The following is a 13,563-nucleotide window of genomic DNA, read 5'->3' on the forward strand; positions in this document are numbered from 1 at the left end:
GGATCAGACTCTGATGTGAAATGTAATGTGCAGGATGTTTATTAGGGAGTGCCCTTCCGGTCAGCACCTTTGGAAGGGAAACAGAGGAAGCAAGAATGGGAAAAGAGGTCGAGTTGCCGTGGGGGCTTGACAACGGCCTCAGTCGGCTCTAAGGGTTGCTTGAGCACTAAAAGGGCACATCCGAGTTTTTCCACGTTGGGCTGGAAGGGCTGAATCTCTGTACTCCTACCAGAATCAGTCATTGGAGTGGGGACTGCCCCAGGAAGGGCATGACCTTGGGCAAGGTAGCTGTGCAGCTGATGCAATCCCTAATGGGCTAAGAGCTAAAGGCTGTTGACTGAGCACTCCCAGTAGCTGAGTCTACAAGTCCCTCCTTCTAGGGCACTCTTTGTGGTTCATCACTGCGACCACCACAAGTTGCTAAATACTTCAAAAGAGGTGAAAACTTTGGCTTAGTGTGGATCATCCATTTTGTTTCTAAGAATGTCTTTGGAGTGCAAATGGCAGGGTTCAAACCAGGGCAATCAGTTCAGTGGAACTGACTGAGCTTTCAGGAGACTCAAGAAGATGACAAAGTCTCCCCAGAGGTTTAGGGAGGATTTTATGACCCTCTGAATTATTCTAAAGTTTCTGGCTATGTGGCCAAATTCTAGTCAAAATTTGTGCCAACTCAAGGCTATGGGTATATTTTAGGTTCTGGCTATGAACTACATTTCTACAACTTTATTTGGCTGAGTTTGGACTTGACCACATCTCTCACTGCTCACTGGACTTGAAAAAAGTTTTTGAGTAAAATTACTAAGGATGCAGGATTTAATTGAAAAAAAAAAAAAGATTTGGATGTTATATTGTCAAAAGCCACTTTTCCTGTACCCTATAATTTAATTATAGAAAGCTTGTAATCCCAGGTGATCACCTTGTATTTCGAGTTACTACTTTGAAGAATATGGCTTAATCCAATTGATTTGATAGGAACATGCTTGTGTAGAAAAGAATTAACACAGCAAGACTGCTATCTTTAGAAAGGCCTGCTTGCGAGAGTGGCCCCTGGCTGGCATCTGAACTTAGGGAGGGTTCCCCCAATTCCCTAACTGATAAGAGAATTGGCTCTCAGAGTGCCTAAACTGTTTGTACAAACACCATGGTTTGTGCTGAACATCTGCTTTCCTTCAGGGTATCTGGAATCTTGGTGCAGGCTTGACAAAGACTGCCTACATGACCAGCTTCCCAAAAAACCTTGGGCAATGAGTCTCCAAAGAGCTTCCCTGGCAGATAACCTTTCATATGCATTTTCACAATTGGATGCTTGAGGAATGAGGCATATCCTGTGTGACCCCTGAGAATCTCAAGTCTGGTTTCCTTAACCCTCTTCCCATACACCTTTCCCCTCTGCCGATTTTGCTTAGTAGTCTTTCTCTGTAAGAAATCACAGCTGTGGGGCGCCTGGGTGGCTCAATCAGTTAAGCGTCCGACTTTGGCTCAGGTCACGATCTCATGGTTCATGGGTTGAGCCCCACATTGGGCTCTGTGCTGATAGCTCGGAGCCTGGCCCTGCTTCAGATTCTGTGTCTCCCTCCCTCTCTGCCCCACCCCTGCTCATGCTCTGTCTGTCAAAAATAAGTAAATGTTAAAAATTTTTTTAAAAAACCACAGCTGTGAGTATGACTACATATGCAGAATCTAGTGAGTCCACCTAGAGCATTACTAAACCAGTGGGTGGTCTTGGGGACGCTGAACACAATGTTATTGTAGATATAATTAAATCATTTTTTCCATTTGACAGTCTACACGTGTAAATCGTAAGTTCTCAATTATGCTTTTTCCTTAACGAAGCCAGAAATATACATATTTACTCATAAAATTAAGCGAATGAAAGTTTTGTGGTTAATATGGAAGACAAGGGCTAACTATGGAAATAGCTGTATCCACTATTAGCCATTTCCAGAGAACTGATGCAGACTGGGACCAAGAATCTCTAACCAAGAATTCTAGTATGTTTTCTTTAAAAAAAAAATTGTTTTATGTTTATTTTATTTTTGAGAGCCAGAGAGAGCACAAGCGGGAGAGGGGCAGAGACAGAGGGAGACACAGAATCGAAAGCAGACTCCAGGGTCTGAGTTGTCAGCACAGAGCGTGATGTGGGGCTCAAACTCATGAACCATGAGATCATGACCCGAACTGAAGTTGGACACTTAACTGACTGAGCCACCCAGTTCCCTCTCTAGTATGTTTTCTAAGGAGCCCCAGAAAAAAGGTTCCACTTCATCACTCCTCATCACTCTTTCCTGCCCTCCACCCCAAACAAACGGTGAGATAGACGCTTATATTTTTATTTATTTATTTTTAATGTTTATTTATTTTTGAGAGAGAGAGTGAGCGAGCGTGAGTGGGGGAGGGGCAGAGAGAGAAGACATAGAATCCAAAGCAGGCTCCAGGCTCTGAGCTGTCAGCACAGAGCCTGACGCAGGCTGAATCAGACACTTAACTGACTGAGCCACCCAGGCACCCTGATGCTTATATTTTTTAAGAAAGAGAAAGATCTCAAGACAATGGTATAAACTTCTGTCTTACCAAACTAGAAAAAGAGGAGCAAATTCAACCCAAAACAAGTCAAAGAAAGGAAATAAAAGAAAAGCAGAAATCAATGCAATCAAAATTAGGAAAAGAAAGAAAAAAATCAATACATCTAAAAGCTAGTTTTTTAAAAATAGTAATAAATTGATAGACCTCTAACAGACCTCTAGCAGACTAATGAAATATAACAGCATAATTTAAACTTATGAGTCAGGTACTACATAGTGCTGTTTATATACTTATCTTTTTATCTTATGTAATCCTGAAAACACCCTATTCTAGAAAGTAACATTATATCTATTTTTAAAGATGAGAAAACTAAGATTTATAGATTTTGGTTAATTTGCCCAAGGTCACCTAGCTGGTAAAATCCAGAATTAGTTTTGAACCCAAGTCTATCTGACTTAGGCCTTCACCACCATATTACATAAAGGGGTATCCATCCAGATCCCCATCTTAGGAATGACTATCTTTTCTCCCAGCTGCTAGGACTATCTGCTGCTGACAGGTCACAGCTGCATCCCTCACTGTAAACTGATCTGAGCCTGCAGACAACTGCCCCTCCCATAACTGGCTGATGCAGAGATTCAAACGAAAAGATCTCTTTCCTCAGCTTGGGACAATTACAAAACCTGTTTTAGTTCCACAGTTCCTCATAGGTCGGGCTGAGGCTTCAGCTGCACCTATATTGCAAGTCACTTTCTCCCCATGCCCAGATCTGTGTTACCCAATTCTTTACAGATCTGTCTCCCTAGAGGGCTCCTTACTAAACCTCTGCACTCACCTCTCTGTCTCAGAGTTTGCTTCTAGGGGACTCATATTGTGGTTTGCTTTTCTCAATAAAATTAAGTATCAAAAAATTGTGATACATTAATACCATTATACATTATGGAAAATAATCACATCAACTACTTACTTTCAAATTGTTCAGAAAAAAAAAAGTTCTTTGTACTCCTCTTGCTCTCACTCTCTCTCTCTCTCTCTCTCTCCTCTCTCTCTTTTCTGTAAACGTTATTTCAAAATAAAAAAAAATCTTTAAGATTAAAGACATTTTCAGACAAACAGAATGAGAAAGTTCACCATCCATAAGCTCTTGAAAAGAGAACTGTAAAGGGTAATTGTCTACATTAGAAAGAAGAAAATTGAGTGAAAAAGAAAGGAGAGGGCTTCAAAAACAAAGAAATTGCCAAACATGTTGTTAAATCAAAATATATATTGATTATTTTTAAAAAGATTAAGCTTTTAAAAAACAGTTCACAACAAAAGGATAGCAAGATAGGGATATATTTTTCTCAGGTTTGAGAAGATGTATTGATTAATTTTAGACTATTAAGTCTAAGATCTGCAAAAGAATAGGTATAGAATTTGTTAATTCAAACCAACTAGAGAGTGAAAGACGGAATAAAGAAAAACTATCAATCTAATACAAAACAAGAAAGGAAGAAAAATAAACAAGGAAAAATCATAGGTAATTAAAAAATTCATGAAACAAAATGGTAGGAATAAGACCTACTATATTAGTCATATATAATATCTATACACTTATATTTACTAATTAGAAGAAATTGGATTAAAAATAATGCAGCCACATTTTGCTAATGAGAGATACAAGCAAACTAAGGACACAGAACACTTGACAAAAAGGAATTAAAAAGTTATTCAGGTATATCAGAATGCTTTCAGCTGTAGGCAACTGAATACCTAACTAAAATAGGCTTAAACTACAAGAATGTTTACTGACTCATGTAATAAGAAATATGGAGATAGGTAGTACTAGGGCTGGTTCTTTAATGATGCCATCAAGGATTTAGGCTCTATCTCTCCAATTTGCCATTCTCAGTGTTTCTGAGGTATCGGGCTTCACGGTTACAAAACAGCTGCAGCATCTCCCATGATTACATCCACTTGACAACATTTTTAAAAAATAGGGAAAAAGGATTTCTCCTAAGTGTCTCTTTATGGAGTAAGAAAATATTTTCTAGGACAGACAGCATACTTCCCCTTAGATCTTTTTGCCGAATTGGGTCACATGACTATGTTTAAACCAATCCCACCAGAATGTAATTAGATGACTAAAACTGGCTTAGCCAAATCATAAGTTGAGTGTGGGTCTGAAAGGGTATCTACTTTACCTAAGCACTTCACCGCTGAGTATCGAAACAAAATTGAAGTTCTCCTGACAAGGAAGGAGAGACTGCCCTTGTGTCTAACCAACCAACCTACTCGAAGTGTCTGTCACACTCAGCAAGGACCAACCAGATTAAAGTGGTCAGAGCAATATTAATATACAACAATGGATTTTTAAGGCAGTGAGAATCAATAAAGGAGAAAGACAGGCACACATTAATGATGAAAAGGAACAATTCACTTGTATATAAAAATCTGAAACCTAAACAGGTTTGAGCAAAAGAAGATAAGCTCATAAGGTGGCAAAATTACAAGGAGAAATGAACAAATCACCCATCACACAGGAGAGACCCCATTTCCCCACAAGCTCACTATCCCAGCTTTGTTATTGAGGCCACATAAATACGATATGATTAACTTGGCCTGGGGGTAGAGCTGGACTCAAATGTAGGAGACAGAAATATTCTCTGCGATGAGGAAAGGCAAGGCCAGTGAAGGATACTGCTGTGAGATACTGCCATGAGCTGTGGACAGCCAATATTGCCAACAGCTAGAGAACTCGTTTATTACCCTGAAGAAGGGATCTTAGTAGAACGTCATTACACAGGTACAGCATCATGTTAGCTTGGGTTTGTATTCTAGCTTGACCATTTTTTTTTAATGTTTATTTATCTATTTTTGAAAGAGAGAGAGAGAGCATGTGCAAGCCAGTGAGCATGGGGGAGGGGCAAAAAGAGAGGGAGAGAGAGAATCCCAAGCCAGCTCCATACTGTCAGCACAGAGCCCAATGCAGGGCTCCATTTCACGAACCGTGAGATCATGACCTGAGCCGAAATCAAGAGTTGGTCACTTAACCTACTGAGCCACCCAGGCGCCCCCCCTAGCTTGACCATTTACTAGCTATGTGAACCTGGGCAAGTATTTAATCTTCCTGTGCCTCAGTTTCCTCATAGTAAGATGGAGTTGATATTAATTTTCTTAGAGATTGTTGTATTAATAATTATATTGACAGAAAAATGCCAAAGACTGCTAAGTAAAAGAAGCAAATTGTGTATAGTACCTAAAATTTTCAATAAATGTATGTAGTATGTGTAGAAAAACGTATGCTGTAAACCATTGACAACATCAGAGTTTGGTGTGTTATTTCATGCATTAGGTATGCCTGCTGTGATTAGATTCTTTGAAGCATCATGTGTTTGTTTTCATGAACAATTACTTAAGATAATAACTGAGCCCTTTACATTCAGCAGTAAAATTAGGATAGAGAACATCAAAAGTAAAAAGGAATTTACTAAAATCTTCCATAGAGGGGGGAAAACAGATCACAGAGAAGAATAGGAATCAATAGTGCATAAGACTCACAGACTCACATACCCTAAGAACACAATGGAGCTCTCTGCAAGGATCATCGTCAGCAAACTATTAGTAGCCAGAATTTTTAGAACTTAGATATTGATAAGAGAAAGAAGCAAGCCATTTAGAGAAGAGGAAACTCAAACGACCAAGAAATACATGCAAACATACACATTCCCGCAAGTAACTGGCGAAATACCAATTAAATCTGTCGTAAGGTACCAACCCGTATGCATCAGACGTGGCATTCTCACCAATACTTAACATTGTCAGCCTTTTACAATGTTGGCAATATTTATTAAGGATGAAGACACACATACTTTTCAACCTAGCAGTTTCACTCATGGATAAATACCAAGAGAAAACCTTCTACATATCTATCTAGAGATTTATACAAGAATGTAGCAGCAATCTAAGTGGTCTGTAATGCACTTAAATAACTATTGATAACTATTTGGGGACAATATAGGAGGAAAAGTGGGCATAGTGGTGTAAGAGCTAAATCCTCATCTGTCATATCAGGAAATCACTAATGTGTAAAGTAACAAATTAAGACGTGACCAAATAATTATTTGCAAAAAAACAGCAGAAGAAACTGCTAAAAGTTAAAAGCCATATATCTGGAGAACTAGGGAGGATGTGGGGCAAGAGACTGCTCAGGTTTTTTTTTATAAACTCTAAAAGTCAAAAAATATTTACACTTCTTAAGACATAAGACATGCATTCATTTGAAAAACTACCAAAGTGGGGCACCTGGGTGGCTCAGTCGGTTAAGCGTCCAACTTCGGCTCAGGTCATGATCTCGCCATCTGTGGGTTTGAGCCCCACGTAGGGCTCTGTGCTGACAGCTCAAAGCCTGGAGCCTGTTTCAGATTCTGTGTCTCCCTCTTTCTCTAACCCTCCCCTGTTCATGCTCTCTCTTTCTCTCTCTCTCTCTGTCTCAAAAATAAATAAATGTTAAAAAAAAAATTTAAAAAAAAAAAAAGAAAAACTACCAAAGTAATTAATGGGGGTGGGGTGGGGAGAAACATGAAGACGATAACTACCAGAAGGAAAATCTAAGAGAATAGAAATGCTTGCCAATGAAAAGGACAATTGAGGTTGGGGAGACTGCTGTTTTTACTGCAAGACTTTTGGAACCATTTGATTTTATGCAACCATTTTCAGTATTTCCTTAGTAAAAACAATTCTTCCTTAAATGAGAAGTAAAATAAAATAAAAATAGATTATATTTTTTAAAAATAATAAATACTGAAAATTCATCATTTCCTAATTATTTTACTACATTTTATTATTGTCTATATTTGAGTTATTTCTGTCTATTGTATCTGTATGGTAAAGTATTATATAATGGTGTGTTACTGTTTATCCCTTCTCAACTCTGCATTCAGTGACATCATGTTGGGAACTCAAGTCAGCCATAGTGGGAATATTTACACCACAAAATTGGCAAACACCACAAATCAGGGCTTGATTTATTGTTCTGTTAATTGTCTAGACTTAAGAAAACGATGGAGAAGATGTTAATAAGGCAGATTAAATTGAAACATTTCTCATGTCTGCATCCATTACATTTATTTTTATTTTTGAGAGAGAGAGAGCAAGCACGTGCAAACGGGGGAGGGGCAGAGAGAGAGGGGGACAGAAGTGGGCTCTGTGTACACAGCAGAAAGCCCAATGTGGGGCTCAAACCCACGAACCATGAGGTCCTGACCCGAGCCGAAGGCAGACGTTTAACCGCTTAACTGACTGAGCCACCCAGGCACCCCTGCATCCGTTACATTTTAAAGAGCACAAATGAAGAAATATTCTTCCAGCATTTGAAAACTATTATCCAATCCAGCAAAGAAGGAGCTCATGTCAGTGACAGATAAGAGTTCTGACACATGTCTTCCTTGTTTCATTTTCATCTCACTTAATGTAAACAGAAGCATCAACCAACATTTATGTAAGAATTATACTCACTCATAATTGCAACCATAGGCTGGCTACAAAGATAAGAGTTGGGCAAAAATCTTTGAAACGTTCTGTGAGGATCAACTGGTTATTTGAAATTTACAATAAAGAGGATTATATATTTAATTATCATTTGCAAAGTATGTGCTATGCAATCTTTATATCCACAAAATGTATAATAAACCACAATGTATGTGCAAACTATTTTTCTCCAGAGAGCTGGTTGTTCAATATTTAACAGCATGTCACTGGAGGAAGTCATGCATTGTATGATATGGGAGTAAAATATTTTATGTTTTTCTTTTAAAATATGATCTAGAGTGTATTATCTCTGAGAGTTAATGCCTGCCTTGAGACATGCATGTGTGTCTTATTCAGTGGCCAGGAGGATTGTTGCTTTGCTTTACTGTTCACCTCGCACAGACTTGTTAGATCTAGACTACTCTGAACTCTTCTGCAGAATCCTCCCTCTACTTCCCACCCAATGATAATGTTAGTGAACCTATATGACTCCTATTTGGGAAAAAGTACCATTAGGGGTTGTTACTATGCTGGCAGGGCGACGGGTATTAGGGACTTACCCTGTGGAAGTTCGAAGAACACAAAGCTTCTGAAGGGGACCTGAATACAGGGAGTGAGGCCAGAAACTGGGTGTGTCCCTTTGGTGACTCCCCCTGAGGACTGAATTTGGAGTGGCAACAGAGGGTGGCTTGCCTTATTTCTGATGTTACATTCTATTGTAGAGAACTGGGCCAGGAGCCTCAGGACCAAAGTGAGGTGGAGAGATGAGCATGAGGCACTCACAACTTACTGATTCAAGAGACGGGAAAGCCACCCTTTCCCCAAAATACACTTCCGTGGGAGAAATGGGGGCCTGATGCTTGTTTGTAGAGAAGTTGAAAGGAGCCTGATGCTAAGTTATAGAAGTCTGCAGAGAAGCTGAAAGGAGAAATTTAGATGAAGTAAAGAAAGGGAAGTTAGCCCCAAAATGCAGATGTGGGTTTTATAGCAAGATCAGCTGAAGCTATGAGGGGTGTTGACCAGGAAAAGAGGCAGAACAGAATTATAACAAAAGCATTTATTTGGGGTCTTAAAATTGCAATTCTGGCAACACAGATTTGGGCAGCAACCCAAATATTGTTTCCCTAGGGAGCAAAACTCTGGGGTTTTTAAAGACAAAGCATGGAAGGTTGTTATGTTGTTTACAAAGAATTTTGATTGGTGTTGGTGGCAGAAAACCAGTCTCGGTTAAACCTAATTGGTTGCTCAGGCTATCTCTGAGCAAAAGTCAGCTATGTAGGAAGTTGTAGGTGTTTATGCAGAGTCCGTGGAGTATTTGTGGTTTGGCTTAGTTCAGAAGTTCCACCCAGTGAGGACGGGCATAAGGCCTACCTCCTTAGTGGCCTCCAGCTCCAATTTAAAACCCGACATAAATGATTCCATTTCGTTTCACCTTTCATAGGTGGACATAGCCTCTTCTATGTTGGCCACTCCCACTTCCCTCCCACGCCCAGAGAGGACTTGCTTCCTTGGAAGGAAATGAGTTTCAGGAGATAGAGAATTGAGAGAGGATAAGCACACAGTGGGAGGGGGTAGGGTACAGACTCAACAAGTGAATAGGGACAAAACCATTTAAGATAAAAGACAAATACTTCAGGGGCTGATGATGAGCAATTTGCTTTTCCTAGAACTTTCTTTCCTTGGTTTTCAAGACCTGCCATCCTGATCCTCTGATAACTCCTTCCCATTCCATCCAGGGATGATGAACAGGCTTTGAGTCTGAGCAGACCTAAGACATTGCTGATAATTAAGGAGATTCTTTTTTTTTTTTTTGAGAGAGAGAGAGAGAGAGAGAGAGAGAGAGCGAGCAGTGGGGAGAGGGGCAGAGGGAAAGAGAGAATCTCAAGCAGGCTTCACGCTCAGCATGGCACCTAATCTCACGACTGTGAGATCATGACCTGAGCTTAAATCAAGAGTCGGATGCTTAACTGGCTGAGCCACCCAGGTGCCCCAAATTCCTGAAAAAAAATCCAGAGATAGCCAAATAAAAATTCCACTATAAATTAATGATTTCAGTTTCACTCTATTTCTTGTATAATGATAATGTAAGGAAAAAAAGATGAACTGCCCAGTTCTGGAATCCCAAACTCTGGGGAAAGAAGGGTGCTGATTTTAGTTGTTGTTTGGGGTGAGGCATCCTGGGGCAAGCAGTCACCACAGTGTGGTGAGAGCTATGCCTGGCCCTTCTGTGTCCTCCCCACCTCCCCTGCTGGGGTTCAGGGTGCAGTGGACTGGATGATGTGCGCCACCTGCAGGTAGAAAGCTGGAGGCAGGAGAAAACACCCGCCTACAGTTCAGCATTGTTACTTACTGAGCAGGAATAAAAGCCCAGTCAGTAATCTCTTTTGGCCCATCCTTGATTCTCTTCACCCTGAAATTTAGTTTCATTGTGATTAAAATACAACATGTGAGGTCCAATCCTGCACGGGAAGCCGCTCTAATTTTGGCTGTGCCTGAGACCTCATTCAAGAAGCAAACAGATCCCCCAGGGAGAATCCCCATAGCTTCCCACCAACAGTCAGTCAGAATCACCTACTTCTTTTTTGTTTTTTAACTTTTCAAAAAAAATTTTTTATTTTATGGAGAGAGAGAGTGCGAGTGGGGAGAGGGGCAGAGAGAGAGAGAGAGAGAGAGAAAGAGAATTTTAAGCAGGCTCCATGCTGAGCATGGAGCCTGACACAGGGCTCTATCCCACCACCCTGGGATCATGACCTGTGCCAAAATCAAGAGTCAGATGCTCAATGTACTGAGCCACTCAGGCACCCCCATAGTCACCTACCTCTGTTCTCCACCTCTTCCTGTCCTGGTGCAGTGAGAAAAGTGTTACCTGCCTGAAGCTAATGCCTCCAGAACCCCCTCCCACCTTCTCCCACAACCTGCATTTTCAACCGTCCCTTCCTTCGTTCCACCAGTATTAAACATGCTTAAGACTCTGCCATCTTAAAATATTTTTAAAGCTAGAAAACAAAAACAACAGCTCCCTGATCCTATAACCCTATACACTGCTAACTCCTTCACAGTCACACTTCTGGAAAGAGCTGACTATGCATGCTGCTTCCACTTCCTTCCCTTCCTTTCAGTCCTTTGTCCACTGCCATGTCCCTCTCCTCCCTCCTCACCAGGAGACAGTGCATGTGGTCCCCGCAGTCCACGAGATACTTCCCTATATGGTGATTTTTGAATGATAACTGCTTCTTCTCACTTGACACCCTCTTTTATTTATTTTTATTTTATCTTTAAAGTTTATTTACTTATTTTGAGAGAGGGAGAGAGAGTAGGGGAGGGGCAGAGAGAGAGAGAGACAGAGAGAGAGAACCCCAAGCAGGTTCTGCACTGTCAGCACAGAGCCCAAGGCAGGGGTTGGACCCAGAAACTGTGAGATCATGACCTGAGCCTAAACCAAGAGTCAGACGCTTAAGTGACTGAGCCACCCAGGTGCTCCGACACCCTATTTTATTACGGGTCAAAGGTACATACATTGCTAGCCTCCCTCCCACATTCCTGGCCACAGGTGATGCTCCCATCTGGTTGATGCCCTTATGTCTAGCCAGTTGCTTAGGCTGTCCATGGACGGCCATGGAGTCATACCTGAGCATCTTCTCCACTGTCCACATATTTCAGCAAGTCCTGCATCTGTGCCTTCAATGTCAAACTGGAATGTCACCCTTTCTCAGAAGGTCTTCCTCTGCCAGCATCCTGCTCTCAACCACCCTTATCCCTCACTCGGGAAACCACAGTAGCTACTTGGCTGACCTCCCTGCCTCTACTCCAGCGACTACACAGCCAGAGTGATCCTATACAAGTAAATTACATTATGGGAACCCCTCCCTTCTCAGCCCTCCAAGGTTATCCCCCTTTGAAAATTAATAAAGGGAAACCTCACTGAAATGGAGCTGGAAGGCCAGAAGGAAGAGCTGTCTCGGCATATCACTCCATGTCAGTCACAGGCAGAATTGTCAATTACAGACCCCAACAGAAGAATACTCAACAGGAGAGAGTTATCAGTGAGGAGCCCCAGCAGGAAACTGACTACCCCACCCACTCAGCCAATGAGAAACTGTCATCACCCTGAACTCTTGCTTTCTCCAGTAGCCTTGTGTGCAAAACAACCCCTCCCAACTTCCTCCTTCTTGTCCTCAGTTTTGTTTGTTGGACAAACAGATGGTTTTTGCAGTAGTTTGCTTGCCCTGAATTGCAGTTCTCTGCTATTACCAAATAAACCCATTTTTTTCTGGTTAAAATAATTGACTTTTACTTTTAGCATCAATACCCCCATCATCCTTTGGCCTCGGGTCACATGTCACCTCCCCATAAATTCTCCCTGAGCTCTTACACGGGGCTAGAAGCCCTCCTAATTTGTTCCAGGAACACCTGTATATTTCCTCCTGAAGCACCTACTGCACAGTCATCATTCCTATGTCCCCACAGCTGTGTGAACTCAATGAGGGCAGGAACCATGTTCGTTGAGACCATCCCAAGGGCATGGCACTTACTAAATATTCCACAAAGAACTGTGAATGTATGGCCCTCCCTTTCTGAATTTCTAGACATATAATATTAACAGATCAGGGAACAAAATGCAAAAGAAAAGCAAGGTAAAATTCTTATGATTTGTTTGGGGCCTATTTGGCGACTTCATTACACATTTTAAAGAGTCACAGTTTGCCAATACATTCTATTTTCTTGTAAAATTCTGGCCTCCAGAAAAAGTGAAGCTTTCTGTTTGCGAAGGTATTGTGCGTGACTCAAAGACGCTGGTTTCGGCTGTGACTTGGGTGAGTGGCACACAGTGCCCGAGCTTTGGGACGCAGGTGCACAAATGGAGGAAGACCAGATGCGTGGAGTGGCGATGCCCAGCACTTGCTGTGGGCCAGACCTGAAGGTGAAGAACTGGGTGGGCGGCGGTAAGTAGTTCAATCCTGGGACAGCTGTTCAGAGCCAAAGGCCAAAAACTAAAGACAGGGAGGAGTCTTCTGGGAAACGAAACCGAAAGGGGCAAAACTAGCCGCCCTCTGCTGGGGTGGGTCGGGCGGCAGAGGCAGCCTAGCGGAGCTGACCATGGCTGTGTCAGGCTCCGTCCCGCTGTTGGTCGAAGGGTCCTGGGGCCCCGACCCCCCGAAGAACCTGAGCACCAAGTTGCAGATGTACTTCCAGAGCCCGAAGAGATCGGGAGGCGGGGAGTGTGAGGTCCGCCAGGAACCGGGCAGCCCGGGGCGCTTCCTAGTGTTCTTCCATCGAGAGGACGGTGAGGGGCGCGAGGGATGGGTGTGAGATGGGACAACCAGCGTCTTCCCCCAGGGTAAACTTGGGCTTGGGGCCTGCAGCGGGAGAATCCTCCCGGCTCCAGCAGCAGCCATGAGGGGGGGCGAGGGGCTGCCGGACCGACGAAGAGCGCGCGAGGGGCGCTGTGCTTCTAGGCGCTCCCGGTGTTGCCTGAAGGTGGCGGCAGAACCGCGCAAGTGAGTTCATGTAGCACGGAGAAACAGAAAGGAG

At 42.3% G+C, this 13,563-nt stretch overlaps 1 protein-coding gene across 2 annotated transcripts in view; it reads left to right on the plus strand.

Annotated features, from left to right (window-relative positions):
* Positions 1-13,042: 13,042 nt before the first annotated feature.
* PARP14 (poly(ADP-ribose) polymerase family member 14) overlaps positions 13,043-13,563 on the plus strand; it is a 42,464-nt gene continuing 41,943 nt past the window's right edge. The window contains exon 1 of one of the 2 annotated variants that reach the window (XM_042998743.1): positions 13,043-13,315. In XM_042998743.1, coding sequence (XP_042854677.1) covers positions 13,129-13,315 — 187 coding nt within the window. In that variant the 5' untranslated portion in view covers positions 13,043-13,128. The remainder of the gene's footprint in view (positions 13,316-13,563) is intronic. The other variant, XM_007098307.3, reaches the window with a different exon arrangement.

Source organism: Panthera tigris, chromosome C2, assembly GCF_018350195.1.
Source record: "Panthera tigris isolate Pti1 chromosome C2, P.tigris_Pti1_mat1.1, whole genome shotgun sequence".
NCBI lineage: Eukaryota > Metazoa > Chordata > Mammalia > Carnivora > Felidae > Panthera > Panthera tigris.